At 47.1% G+C, this 14653-nt stretch overlaps 1 protein-coding gene and 1 long non-coding RNA gene across 3 annotated transcripts; both read left to right on the plus strand.

Moving 5' to 3' along the window:
* The first annotated feature begins 30 nt into the window (after positions 1-30).
* On the plus strand, positions 31-11455 carry BAG1 (BAG cochaperone 1). Of its 2 annotated transcripts, none has more exons than XM_063609060.1 (7): positions 31-554; positions 1950-2078; positions 3625-3707; positions 5753-5866; positions 9257-9364; positions 10549-10611; positions 11172-11455. In XM_063609060.1, the coding sequence occupies exons 1-7, from the start codon at positions 386-388 to the stop codon at positions 11259-11261; spliced, it is 756 nt and encodes a 251-aa protein (XP_063465130.1). In that variant the 5' UTR covers positions 31-385; the 3' UTR covers positions 11262-11455. The 2 variants fall into 2 exon arrangements, with proteins under 2 accessions (XP_063465130.1, XP_055149959.1); XM_055293984.2 differs by having other exon boundaries at positions 96-572.
* Positions 2088-2690, plus strand: LOC134731353 (uncharacterized). The gene is made up of 2 exons (XR_010113564.1): positions 2088-2423; positions 2548-2690. It is a non-coding gene; the product is annotated as an uncharacterized lncRNA (long non-coding RNA).
* Positions 11456-14653: the final 3198 nt, after the last annotated feature.

The following is a 14653-nucleotide window of genomic DNA, read 5'->3' on the forward strand; positions in this document are numbered from 1 at the left end:
TTTTACCGTAGCAAGGCGGGGCCTCAGTTGAGTGGGTGGGGCCTGGAGGCAACTAAAGCGGCATAGGGCGAGGGCGGGGCCGGCAGGCCGGGGCGGGGCTGGGGAAGTAGTCGGGCGGGGTTGTGAGACGCCGCGCTCAGCTACCATCGCTGGGCGGTCAACAAGTGCGGGCCTGGCTGAGCGCGGCGGGGCGCGGAGACCGGGAGGCGACCGGGAGCGGCTGGGTTCCCGGCTGCGCGCCCTTCGGCCAGGCCGGGAGCCGCGCCAGTCGGAGCCCCCGGCCCAGCGTGGCCCGCCTCCTTCTCGGCGTCCACCTGTCCGGGGTACTGCCAGCGGGCATGACCGACCCACTAGGGGCGCCGCCGCCGGCGCTCGCAGGCCGCGGATGAAGAAGAAAACCCGGCGCCGCTCAACCCGGAGCGAGGAGTTGACCCTGAGTGAGGAAGGGACCCGGAGTGAAGAGGAGATGAATCAGAGCCAGGAGGTGACCCGGGACGAGGAGGTGACCAGGGAGGAAATGGCGGCAGCTGGGCTCACCGTGACTGTCACCCACAGTGAGTGTCGGGCGCCAGGTGGGCTCCGTGCTGGTCCCGAAAGCCCGGCGGGGGTCTGTGGGTTTAGTCAAGTGTCCTCCAGAAGCGCATGACCTTACGCTTGTCCTGGCGTCCGGAAGCGTGGGTTCTTGGTTGTGTCCGTGGAACTGTCTTTTGTCCCGGGCTTGTGTCTGTACACTTTTCCATGTGGCCGGTGTATTTTGTCTCTGGCCATTTGTGCGATCCTGGGTGTTTGAGCTTCAACGTGCTTTACGTCGTGGGCCTGGTTGTGTTTGTGTGCCCGCGCAGTTATTGTGCCCTTTGTGTCAGGCATATATTTGGCCATGTGGTCTACGACTGCTCCGTGTGTGATAAGTCAGAACTTCGTGCATGCCTGGGTGCTCCTCATCTGCTGAGTGCCTTCTCCGTGTGCGCCGCTTGAGTTGGCCGTGGGTCCAAGCGTTGTACTCTGGGCACCCTTTGGGTCTGCCCACTGTTGGAGTTGACACACAACCAAATGAAGTCAGTATACTGGAGAGCTGAGTCCATGAGGTTTCTCTAGAACCAGCTAGGGGAGGCCCAAGGGTCTGGGAATCTGGAGACCCGGATTCTAGATCCTGCGATTTTGAGTGACCTTGGGATGGACGCCTTCTTTCTAAGAATCCGGTTTCTCCTCTGTGAAGTAGATTTGGTAACCCTGGCTCCCGCTGACCTCACGGAGCTGCTGGGGGAACCAAACCTTGGTGTAATGTACTGGACACAGGCTCCCTCCTTACTGTCCACATCCCTGGAAAAGAATTGGCGTCTCTTCTTCAGAAAGAAAGGCTCTGCTGTTCGTATTCATTTGTCTGTTTACTTAGCACCAATCATGGATGCATTCAAGTGTGTTCAGTGGGAGAGACTTGGAGGAAAACAGTCACTTGCCCATTACAGCAAGCGAGACGAGACCAATATAATACAGGGTACAGGGCAGTCAGGCCACAGGAAGCAGATGGCTTGTGATGAAAAAGGTGGGCTTGGGAATCAGCTAGATCTGATGTCAAGTTCTGATTCCAACAGTTGGGTCTCCATAGGCAGGCCTTAACTTGCCTGAAGTCACAGTTTGCTCATCTGTGAAATAAGAAGTAATAGGTAGATCTACTTCGTGGGGTTTATCTGAGGATTAAATTAGATTATGCATGAAATGCTTAAAATGTTAGCTGATATCATTCATATTGTTAGTTATTATAATAGAGGAAACAGAGATACTTGAGGAGGTCACCAGAGGAAAGCTGCGTGGCATGGGGGCAGGCTCTGTGGAGTAGGTGGCATATGAACTGGGCCTTGAAGGCTGGGTAAATAAATGTGATAAAGCGTCATCCTATATTGGTTTATGTGAAAGAATCATATTCGTCAAATGCTTTTCTTTCTCCCTAGGCAATGAGAAGCACGACCTTCATGTTACCCCACAGCAGGGCAGCAGTGAACCAGTTGTCCAAGACCTGGCCCAGGTTGTTGAAGAGGTCATAGGGGTTCCACAGTCTTTTCAGAAACTCATATTTAAGGGTATGCATTTCTTTTTCTTTTTCTTTTTCTTTTTTTTGTTTTTTTTTTTTTTTTGAGACAAAGTTTCACTCTTGTCGCCCAGGCTGGAGTGCAATGGCACGATCTAGGCTCACTGCAACCTCCACCTCCCGGATTCAAGTGATTCTCCTGCCTCAGCCTCTCAAGTAGCTGGGATTACAGGTGCCCACCATCATGCCCGGCTAATTTTTGTATTTTTAGTAGAGACGGGGTTTCACCATGTTGGCCAGGCTGGTCTTGAACTCTTCATCTCAGGTGATCCACCCGCCTCGGCCTCCCAAAGTGCTGGGATTACAAGTGTGTGTGAGCCACTGCACCTGGCCAAGAGTAAGCATTTCTTTTCCAGCTTTTCCCTATGGCCAAAGGACAGTTTTCAAACTGCTGAACTTTTCCTAATAGTCAGTCTGTTTTCAAACTGGGACAATTTTTATTTATTTGTTTATTCATTCAGTTCTTCAACAGGTATTTATTGAAGACCTGCTAGGTATTGGACACTTTCAAACACCTGGACAGGTGTCAGATTTGAAGTCTTATGATGATGGCAGAAATCTCACCATTTTTGATGAAGCTCATGGGCAGTCTTCCCTGGCTAGGTTAGATCATCTTCCCATTATATGTTACCATGGTACTCCCTGCTATTTTTGCATCACTTCTATGAAATTACTATTACATAATCATTTTCGTAGTTGCTTAACATCTGATTTCTCTGTTAAAATAACAGCCTTCGTGAGGTTGGAGATACTGCTGTGTTTCCAGTGCCTCACATTGTTCTGACTCCAAGGAGGTTTTGAACAAACTTACCTGAGGCCTGGATGTGGCGGGCTCAGTGGATGGATGATGCTCATTTCTGCCAGGACCCACACCCTCCTGGCCCCTGTCCTCTGTCTTCCCACCCCCCTGAGAATCCATTATTCTGGTATCCACTGGGGAAAGACTTATCCCATTGGGTGTCAGTCATTATAAAGAATTTAGTAATAGGAGGCATTTTTATTTATATTTCATAGTGTAACATATTGTCTTTAATTTTTTAAAATATTTTATTTCTGAATTATAAAGACAATATAAATTCATGTTTCAAAATAGAGGAATGCATGAAAAAGAAAATGTTCCCCTGGATAAAACCCCTCATAATAACACTGTGTCATCAGCATTCATTGTGGTATTGAGGTTTCCTGCAAAAAATGAGCTTTAATGGCTACTGTAGACCTTAGTGCCTACTGAAGACTTTAAAGTCTTCTGTACTGTGGTTCATTGGTCCCCGTTTCCTGAATATTTGGCTCTTTCCAGTTTCTCACTATTATGAAAAGGTTGCACTGAATATTATTGTATAGTAGTTACTGTGGAGTTGCATGTCCAGTTATTTGTTTAGGATAAATATCTAGAAATGAAATTACTGGGTCATGACACCCTCTAAAAAGATACCAATTCTCATTAGTGAACACACTTGTCTATTTCCTGTATCCTGCTGAAATTTATTTTCAGTGTTGTACAATTATTACAGCTTGGCCTACCTTTCTCCTCTTTTTAGGAAAATCTCTGAAGGAAATGGAAACACCGTTGTCAGCACTTGGAATACAAGATGGTTGCCGGGTCATGTTAATTGGGAAAAAGGTAACTTGCTTTTTCCATCAGAAATCCTCAGAATCAAATGACTGAAGTCTTTTATACACGTTTCTGTTTAGAAGACCAAACTTGGGACCCAGATTCTGCATTGATAAAACACCTCTCTAAGCAAATACAATCTTTATTTGTTTTATAGGATTACCAATTTTGTTGTTCTCATACCCTCCTGCTCCTGTTGGTTAGAACTTTTGCTCTAGGAGTTAGGAGCAGTTGTGCTGCCTTAATAATATGTTTTTTGTTTTGGTGGTGGAATCTTGGTCTGTTTAAAATGGTGCTCTCATTCACTTGGAGTAGAATTTGCAAGAGTCTTTTGTTAAAATAAACTTGTAGATATTAAGAATAATCACTCTGTTCCAGTTCAGGAGCCTCTCTCCCTTTAACCAACCTTTTAACTAAAATCTCCCACAAGGGAAAACCTTCGACTGGAAAGAAAGGTTCAGACTAAAGAACTGAGGGGAAAAAAAGACAGATGAGGTCAGCAACCCTTAAGGTGATGAGAGAGGGCTGTGGCCAGCCCTGCATTGTGACGCAGCGGAATTATGAGCATATGAAGTTCCCTTATTGTGAGTGAGGTGGCTGAGTAGAGAGAGGGCAGATAAACAAAGTGAAGGCAAAAAAATCTAATCCAGACTTGGAACTGCCAGGAGACTGGAACTCAGGACTTAGCTACAAAGAGAAATGAATAATTTGGGATGGCATAACTAAGCAGAAAGCTGCTAGACCTATCTATCAATTGTTTACCTGAGAGAAGAGGGAAATATTCTAAATTTCTGGCTTCAGGGTCAGGGAGAATGGTGATGGGCAACAGGCAGAACCAAAGAGTCAACTTTGAAGAAACTATAGGACTTTTACTTGGAGCTGACACAGACCGTATGGAGCGAAGTGTGAACTCAAGGAAGGCACCATGGCACATGCCTATTGTCCCAGCAAGTCGGGAGTCTGAGACAGGAGGATCACTTGAGTCCAGGGGTTTGAGGCTGCAGTGAGTTATGATCATGCCTGTAAATAGCCACTGCACTCCAACCTGGGCACCATAGTGAGACCCTATCTCAAAAAAAAGTCTGAACTTAAGTCTAATCTACCTCTTTTGGACTGTGTGATCTCATGTTACTTTACTACATTAAGCCTCAGTTTCATCATCTGTAAAACAACAGTACTTCCCTGATGGAGTTGTGGTAAGGCTTAAAAAATAGGTAAGGTGCTTAGGATAGTGTGTGGCATGTAGGAAGTGTTCAATAAAAGTATTCATCGTTGTTAACCAGCATCACATTAAACAGGAGAGCTCAACTGGAGGCTGCCATTTAGGAATTCCATTTAAAGGAATGGTAGAATTCCACCTGTCTTGCCATTCTGGACTCCTCACAAGTGTTTACTAAAATGTGATTACCCTCCAGGCTTCAGTCTTGGTTGTTGATCAGTCTAGGGCTGAGACTGAATCTGGCACTTGGATTGTCTCCATTCTCTGCACCCAAGCTGTCAGGGCCCTCACCAGAATGTTTACCTAACGCTTTCTCTCTAGTCTGGAGTCTTTGTAGATGGAAAACTTGATGTATAACCCTTTGACTTGGTTTCCAAGAAGCAATAGAGTTAAAACCATTATTTCTAGGTGAGTGGTTTCATGCAGTTGTGGTCAGGTATTTTTCCTGACAGAGGCTACTGTTCTTGTTGATTGCTTTTTCTTTTTCTTTTTCCTTTTTTTTTTTTTTGAGACAGTCTCGCTCTGTCACCCTGGCTGGAGTACAGATGCAAGATCTCAGCTCACTACAAACCTCCACCTCCCAGGTTCAAGCTATTCTTCAGCCTCAGCCTCCCAGTAGCTGGGACTACAGGTGCACACCGGCATGCCTGGCTAATTTTTTTGTTTTTTTAGTAGAGACAGTGCTTCACCATGTTGGCCAAGCTGGTCTTGAACTCCTGACAGCAAATGATCTGCCCACCTCGGCCTCCCAAAGTGCTGGGATTACAGGCGTGAGCCACTGCGCCCAGCCTGTTCTTGTTGACTATTGGCTTTATTTTCTTCTTAAACATTTTAGAACAGTCCACAGGAGGAGGTTGAACTAAAGAAGTTGAAACATTTGGAGAAGTCTGTGGAGAAGGTAGCTGACCAGCTGGAAGAGTTGAATAAAGAGCTTACTGGAATCCAGCAGGTAACTCTCTTCATGGACCTTGACTTTCTGCCTTCTATCAGAGCTTCCTGGATATAACTTGTGGTTATGGGGACAGGTTCTGCAGTCAGACTCCCTGGGTTCAGATCCTGGATTCACCCTTTCTCTTACTGTGAACAAGTTTATCTTTGTCTCAAGTTCCTCATCTGTAAAAAGGGAATAATGGTGACATTTCCCTATTAGGATTGTTGGGAGGATTAAATAATGTAGATTGAGCTTGACACATACTAAGTGCTTTATAAGCATTTATTGTCATAGTTATTGTCAAACCCCAGCCAGCATCCATTTATGCTCACAGGAGAGCACCTGCCATGCTAGGATCATGTATTGTCTGAAGTAGAACAAGTAGCTTCTCTCTGTCTGGGCTGTTGTAATGTGTTTGGCAAGGCAAATAACATTTTGTTGGTTCATAGAAGGTCCAAGTTGAACATGATAGTGGGGTTGGGGGAGTCATCCTATTCAATTCCTAATATTAGAGATGGGGTACTAAAACCCAGTAAGGATTAGTGTGTCCGGAATTGGTGGGTTCTTGGTCTCACTGACTTCAAGAATGAAGCTGTGGACCCTCGCGGTGAGTGTTCCAGCGTGTCCAGAGTTTGTTCCTTCTGATGTTTGGATGTGTTTGGAATTTCTTCCTTCTGGTGGGTTCGTGGTCTCGCTGGCTCAGGAGTGAAGCTGCAGACCTTCGCAGTGAATGTTACAGCTCTTAAGGCGGCGCGTCTGGAGTTGTTCGTTCCTCCCAGTGGGCTCGTGGTCTCGCTGGCTTCAGGAGTGAAGCTGCAGACCTTTGCGGTGAGTGTTACAGCTCATAAAAGCAGTGTGGACCCAAAGAGTGAGCAGTAGCAAGATTTATTGCAAAGAGCAAAAGAACAAAGCTTCCACAGTGTGGAAGGGGACCCGAGCGGGTTGCCACTGCTGGCTCAGGCAGCCTGCTTTTATTCTCTTATCTGGCCCCACCCACATCCTGCTGATTGGTAGAGCCGAGTGGTCTGTTTTGACAGGGCGCTGATTGGTGCGTTTACCATCCCTGAGCTAGACATAAAAGTCCTCCACGTCCCCATCAGATCAGTTAGATACAGAGTATCGACACAAAGGTTCTCCAAGGCCCCACCACAGCAGCCAGACACAGAGTGTCGATTGGTGCATCCACAAACCTCGAGCTAGACACAGGGTGCCGATTGGTGTGTTTACAATCCCTGAGCTAGACATAAAGGTTTGCCACATTTCCACCAGACTCAGGAGCCCAGCTGGCTTCACCAGTGGATCCCGCACCGGGGCTGCAGGGGAGCTGCCCGCCAGTCCCGTGCTGTGGGCTCGCACTCCTCAGCCCTTGGGTGGTTGATAGGACTGGACGCTCTGGAGCAGGGGGTGGCGCTCGTCGGGGAGGCTCCGGCGGCACAGGAGCCCATGGAGGGAGTGGGAGGCTGAGGCATGGCGGGCTGCAGGTCCCGAGCCCTGCCCCGTGGGAAGGCAGCTGAGGCCCGGTGAGAAATCAAGCGCAGCGCCGGGGGGCTGGCACTGCTGGGGGACCCGGTACAACCTCCGTAGCCGCTGGCCTGGGTGCTAAGCCCCTCATCGCCCGGAGCCGGCAGGGCCGGCCGGCTGCTCTGAGTCGGGGGGCCCCCCAAGCCCACGCCCACCCGGAACTCCAGCCAGCCCGCAAGCGCCTCGCACAGCCCCGGTTCCTACTCGCGCCTCTCCCTCCACACCTCCCTGCAAGCTGAGGGAGCCGGCTCCCGCCTTGGCCAGCCCAGAAAGGGGCTCCCACAGTGCAGCGGTGGGCTGAAGGGCTCCTCAAGTGCCACCAAAGTGGGAGCCCAGGCAGAGGAGGCCCTAAGAGCAAGTGAGGGCTGTGAGGACTGCCAGCATGCTGTCACCTCTCATTAGGACTAGCTCAAGACCACTTACTTATTTTTCCCTTTCATTTTATAACATTAATTGGGGTGTGTTTGTGTTTTGGTTTTTTTTTTTTTTTTTTTTTTGAGATGGAGTCTCGCTCTGTCGACCAGGCTGGAGTGCAGTGGTGCGATCTCAGCGGCTCCCTGCAGCCTCTGCCTGCCAGGTTCAAGTGATTCTCCTGCCTCAGCCTCCCGAGTAGCTGGGATTACAGGTGCCGCCTGCCACCACATCTGTCTGATTTTTTTGTATTTTTAGTAGAGATGGGGTTTCACCATGTTGGCCAGACTGGTCTCAAACTCCTGACCTCAAGTGATCTGCCCGCCTCGGCCTCCCAAAGTGCTGGGATTATAGGCGTGGGCCACCGCGCCTGGCCTATATGTTTGTGTTTTAATTACAGAATACATGCTGACTGTACAAAAGTTTTAAGTATATGTATAGGCACTAATATGGAAAATAAAAATTACCCATGAGGCCCCAACTCAGAGATGACCATTACCAAAGCCTGAAATATATTTTTCATCTTAAAAAAAATTGATATAATGTTATTTACACTTTATAAACTATTCTTTTATTGGATAAAAAATTAAACATTTTCCTGTGATGGTATTTTTCAAAGCTTGCATGCATTTCATCTTGTATAAATTTATTATTTACCTAGCCAACTCTGTATTGTTCATTTAATATTGTTTTTACCATTATGTGTAATGCTTCTTTGACTATCCTTGGACATAAATCTTTTTTGACCATTCCTGGTTTTTTTGGTAGAATAAATTCTTTGAGTTAGAATTGCTGGGTGATGTTTAAAGCTCTTGCTACATGTTGTGAAATCTGTATCTGTAGCTCGTGGCTGTGATAAACATCCTCAGAGATCCCTGCTATCCAATTCTTGTCACCAGCTAACTGGTCATTAGGCCAAGCTGTGTGAGTGAACCATTAGACAATTTGATAAAAATAAGCACTGCTGCCATTTGTTAGCATGTGTCTGTGCCACAAGTTAGTGACACATGTACATATATTCCCTTTACCTCACAGTAACCCTCTAGGGTGTGGGTATCATAATCTTCATTTTTAAAATGAGGGTACTGAGGCATGAATAGGCTAAGTAATTTGCTCAAGATCACAAGTTAGTAAATGGTGGTCAGTTTTCAGGCGGAGGCTTTGAAGACTCTAAACCTGTGCTTTTAACATCTGCCTCTTCTTGTGACTGGGGGCTTCACTGGAGCCAAGCCTCAGGAGGCATTTGCAGCCGCAGTGGGTCATGCGAGGTAGAGCAGACTGCAACCTGATAGAATTCTTGGATTGGCCCACGGCCAGCCTTTTTAATTTTTCCAAGAGTTAAAGTTGTGGATCTGAGATGTGGCCTGGCCTGCCAGGGCTATGGTGGGCTCAGTGTGATTGCTTCATTAGTATTGTGGCATGGAGTCTTCCATCAGCCTCAAAGAACCCTTGCAATAATGCATTATTTCCCCGCAGGGTTTTCTGCCCAAGGATTTGCAAGCTGAAGCTCTCTGCAAACTTGATAGGAGAGTAAAAGCCACAATAGAGCAGTTTATGAAGATCTTGGAGGAGATTGACACACTGGTAAGTAAATATTCAGCTGAGAATAACTAGTTTCCTTTGACTTTATTTCAGTCACATTCACTCTTTCAGTAATGTACTCTCCTATTGCCTGAGCAAACCCATCACTTGAGAATATTAAGCATCTACTATTGTGTGCCAGTCACGTTGCTAGGTCCTGGGTGAATGCATGATGATAAGACAGTTCCTGCTTTCTAGGCACTCACAGCCCTCCAGCATAGGACTTTTATCATTTATACTTATGTTTGCCAGTAGCATCTGTAATCATCATGAAGCTGGGACCGAAGGAGTCCACGATCTCATGGTCAAGGAAACAGAGGATTTAACTTACTTTTTTTTTTTTTGAGATGGAGTCTCGCTCTGTCGCCCAGGCTGGAGTGCAGTGGTGCAATCTCGGCTCACTGCAAGCTCCGCCTCCCGGGTTCACGCCATTCTCCTGCCTCAGCCTCTCTGAGTAGCTGGGACTACAGGCGCCCGCCACCACGCCCGGCTAATTTTTTGTATTTTTTTTAGTAGAGACGGGGTTTCACCGTGGTCTCGATCTCCTGACCTCGTGATCCGCCCACCTCGGCCTCCCAAAGTGCTGGGATTACAAGCGTGAGCCACCGCTCCCGGCCAGATTTAACTTTCTCTGATGAGTATGTGACTGATAATTCTGCAGGGCTCATTACTACTTACAGAGGATTCAGCCAGACCCAGGTCTTGTGAGGCCATTGAAAATCATTAACTCAGGGGTTCTCTTTTGCAGATGATAGTAATGATATCTCAGCCTGATGCTTCATTCTTGAAGGTGAACTGCACTGTGTACTTCTGTTGGCCAGGGTGGGTGTAAAGAAGCAGCAGCAGGCACTTTTCCTGTCACAGTGAGCCCATGGTGTGGCCAGGGCAGAGTATCCATACATAGGAAACAGTAAAAGAACAAAGTCTGGGTTACAGATCAGTTCCTATGGCCCAGACATTGAGAACACAGGGAGCTTTTATAGGGACAAGAGCAATGGAAAGGCCATACAGGATACAGACCCAGGGAAAGGGTTCCTGAAAATGGACATCACATTTACATTGGTGACCCGTGACCTGTTTTATGTACTGTGGGTGTTTCTTATGTGCTCTCATGTCATTTTCACTGAGGATTATTTGTTACATGTTTACTATTTACCAACTTGTATTATCAACTTACTCTTCCATAGATCCTGCCAGAAAATTTCACAGACAGTAGATTGAAAAGGAAAGGCTTGGTAAAAAAGGTTCAGGTGAGTTGTGTAATAGTGCACGACAAGGTATAATATGTTAATGTGTGGTTATGTGTGTTTATCTATTCAAAATCAGGTAGTGTAGGAGCATGGTGTGTGGTATGGGCTTGTTTTGGTTATATTTATTTATCAGCAGGAACCCAAAACATCAGAGAAGAGCACCTTATGTCCCTGTAATTATATTTGAATTTAAACTATTTAGGGAGGGAACTCACTGGAGAGCAGATAGGGCTGACACATTACACAATTCCAGGAGGCAGTATTCATGCATACAGTGCTTCCTGCGATTGTGCAGCTGCTGTGCAGTGGCCCTGAGGCAAAGCTCCCTGCCTTTACCACCTTTTAGGGGATTGCTGGCCTAGAGCATGGTCAGAATGCTGGTCCTATGCTCCCTCCCTCCCCTTACCTTGGAACCCGGGCCAGTGGCCCATCTCCATTCATGCACAGTCTGTTTTGAGTCTCAGCCATGGGTTCCCCAGAATGGGTAAGCAAGGAGCCTTGTGTGGGCAGTGGTTGGCTATCCCTGGATGGGCCCTTACTGCCCCGTGTGTATTTTCTAGGCATTCCTAGCCGAGTGTGACACAGTGGAGCAGAACATCTGCCAGGAGACCGAGCGGCTGCAGTCTACAAACTTTGCCCTGGCCGAGTGAGGTGTGGCAGAAAAAGGCTGTGCTGCCCTGAAGAATGGTGCCACCAGCTCTGCCGTCTCTGGAGCGGAATTTACCTGATTTCTTCAGGGCTGCTGGGAGCAACTGGCCATTTGCCAATTTTCCTACTCTCACACCGGTTCTCAATGAAAAATAGTGTCTTTGTGATTTTGAGTAAAGCTCCTATCTGTTTTCTCCTTCTGTCTCTGTGGTTGTACTGTCCAGCAATCCACCTTTTCTGGAGAGGGCCACCTCTGCCCAAATTTTCCCAGCTGTTTGGACCTGTGGGTGCTTTCTTTGGGCTGGTGAGAGCTCTAATTTGCCTTGGGCCAGTTTCAGGTTTATAGGCCCCCTCAGTCTTCAGATACATGAGGGCTTCTTTGCTCTTGTGATCGTGTAGTCCCATAGCTGTAAAACCAGAATCACCAGGAGGTTGCATCTAGTCAGGAATATTGGGAATGGCCTAGAACAAGGTGTTTGGCACATAAATAGACCACATATCCTTCATCGTGACCTAATTCCAGAACATCTGGCTGGGTTGTTTGTTTCTAGATTTTGTCCTCACCTCCCAGTGACCCTGACTAGCCACAGGCCATGAGATACCAGGGGGCCGTTCCTTGGATGGAGTCTGTGGTTGATGCAAGCCTTCCTTGTCCCCAAGCAAGTCTTTAGAAGGTTAGGACCCAGTGTTGACTGAGTCTGTGCTTGAAACCAGGCCAGAGCCATGGATTAGGAAGGGCAAAGAGAAGGCACCAGAATGAGTAAAGCAGGCAGGTGGTGAAGCCAACCACAAACTTCTCAGGAGTGACATGTGTTTCCTTCAAAGGCATTTTTGTAACCATATCCTCCTGAGTTCTATATTTCCTTCACGGCTGTTCTGTCCATTTTGTGGACTGTCCCCCACTCCCACCCCATCATTGTTTTTAAAAACTTAAGGCCTGACGCAGCAACTCATGCCTATAATCCCAGCACTTTGGGAGGCTGAGGCGGGCGGATCACTTGAGGCCAGGAGTTTGAGACCAGCCCAGGCAACATAGCAAAACCCCATTCTGCTTTAAAAAAAAAAAAAAAAAAAAAATTAGCTTGGCGTAGTGGCATGTGCCTATAATCCCAGCTACTGGGGAGGCTGAGGCACGAGAATCATTTGAACCTGGGAGGTAGAGGTTGCTGTGAGCCGAGATTGCACCCCTGCACTCCAGCCTAGGTCACAGAGTGAGACTCCATCTAAAAAAAAAAAAAAAAAAAATTGAGTCAGGTGCAGTAGCTCCTTCCTGTAGTCTCAGCTACTTGGGAGGCTGAGGCTAGAGGATCACTTGAGCCCAGGAGTTTGAGTCTAGTCTGGGCAACATAGCAAGACCCCATCTCTAAAAATTTAAGTAAGTAAAAGTAAATAAATAAAAAGAAAAAAAAACTGTTTATGTGCTCATCATCAAGTAGAAGAGTGGTTTGCCTTTTTTTTTTTTTTTTTTTGATGAATGAGGAAATCATTTTGTGGCTGTAGTCATAATTTATGCTTAATAACATTGATAGTAGCCCTTTGTGCTAGAACTCTACCTAAAGACCCACATCATTTGGCAGAGAGAGAGTCGTTGAAGTCCCAGGAATTCAGGACTGGGCGGGGTTAAGACCTCAGACAAGGTAGTAGAGGTAGACTTGTGGACAAGGCTCGGGTCCCAGCCCACCGCACCCCAACTTTAATCAGAGCGGTTCACTATTGATCTATTTTTGTGTGATAGCTGTGTGGCGTGGGCCACAACATTTAATGAGAAGTTACTGTGCACCGAACTGCTGAACACTGTTCTAAATTATTCATATATATTAGTCATTTAATTCTTACGTAACTTGAGAGGTAGACAGATATCCTTATTTTAGAGATGAGGAAACCGAGAGAACTTAGGTCATTAGCACAAAGTTGTAGAGTAAGCGGCAAAGCCAAGACACAAAGCTGGGCGGTTTGGTTTCAGAGCCAGTGCTTTTCACCTCTACTGTACTGCCTCTCAACCAACACAGCGTTGCACAGGCCCATTCTCTGATTTTTTTCCTCTGCGTCTCCCTCTAGCTCCCACTTCCTCTCTGCTCTAGTTCATTTTCTGTAGAGCAGCCCGAGTGATCATAAAGTGCAAGTCTTGCCATGTCAGTCCCCTCCTTAGAACCCTCCAATGGCTCACTTTCTCTTACTATAAAGGCGAAAGTCTTTACCCCATGCCTTCTCCCATCTCATCTCAAGCCCCTCATTTGTTTGCTGTCTGCTGTCAGCCACTCTTCTTTCAGGTCCTCAGATGCACTGCACCCTCTCCTGCCTGGGGGTCTTTGCTCCTGCTACTACCTCTGCTTGAACAGCTCATCTTCCTTCCTCCAACCCTACCCTTGTATAGGTGACTTTTGTTCATCCTTCAGAATTCAACTCACATGTCTCTTCCATGGAGAACCCTCACCTACTGTCTTGAGACCCTGTCTGGCCCCCAGGTGGGATCCTCTCTCGGCTTCCCATACGTTTCTTTCACAGCATTTACATAGTCCATGATAGTTTACTTGTGGGATTATTTGGTTAATCTTTGCCTTTAACACCAGGGTTCCTTGGGTGAAGGAGCTTCTTTATCTTGGTAACAGCATTATTTCAAGCATATTGTCTTGTATATAGTAAGACCTCAATAAATATTTGGAGAACGAATGAATGTTGAATGCACACATCAATAGTGAAACTTCTATAGCTGCATTTGGCCTCAGAATCTCTGTCAGCATTGGAATTTACAGCCTTAACAGCCTTTATTGTCTGAAGGGTTGAGAAAAGAGGCCCTAAGGCATGGACTGTTAGGCAGATGTGACAGGTGATTGCACAGGCCCCAACCACGCAGATCTGCTCATCCAAGGGGTTTCTGCCTGTGAAACTCTTCTCCCGTGAGAAGGGGAGAGAGCACCCCTTCTCAGGTGCCCACTTGCCTGGAACATGGTAAGTCTTACCACAGGGAGAACAGATGGGAATGTGTGCTCCCACAAACGAATTCTTCAGCCTCAGGGCTGGAAGGATTCTCCCACATTGTTTTTTGTTTGTTTGCTTTTTTTTTTTTTTTTTTTTTTTTGAGATGGGTTCTTGCTCTCTTGCCCAGGCTAGAGTGCAGTGGCTTGATCTCTGCTCACTGCAACCTCCGCCTCCTGGGCTCAAGCCATCCTCCCACCTCAGCCTCCCGAGTAGCTGGGACCACAGGTGCGTGCCACCATGCCCGGCTAATTTTTTGTGTTTTTGGTAGAGACAGGGTCTTGCCATGTTGGTCAGGCTGGTCTCGAACTCCTCAGCTTAAGCAATCTGTCTGTCTTGGCCTCCCAAAGTGATTGGATTACAGGCATGGGCCACGGTGCCCGGCCTCGACATTGTCTATTTAGTTAATGGTTTCTAC

Source organism: Symphalangus syndactylus, chromosome 9 (assembly GCF_028878055.3).
Source record: "Symphalangus syndactylus isolate Jambi chromosome 9, NHGRI_mSymSyn1-v2.1_pri, whole genome shotgun sequence".
In the NCBI taxonomy this organism is placed as follows: domain Eukaryota; kingdom Metazoa; phylum Chordata; class Mammalia; order Primates; family Hylobatidae; genus Symphalangus; species Symphalangus syndactylus.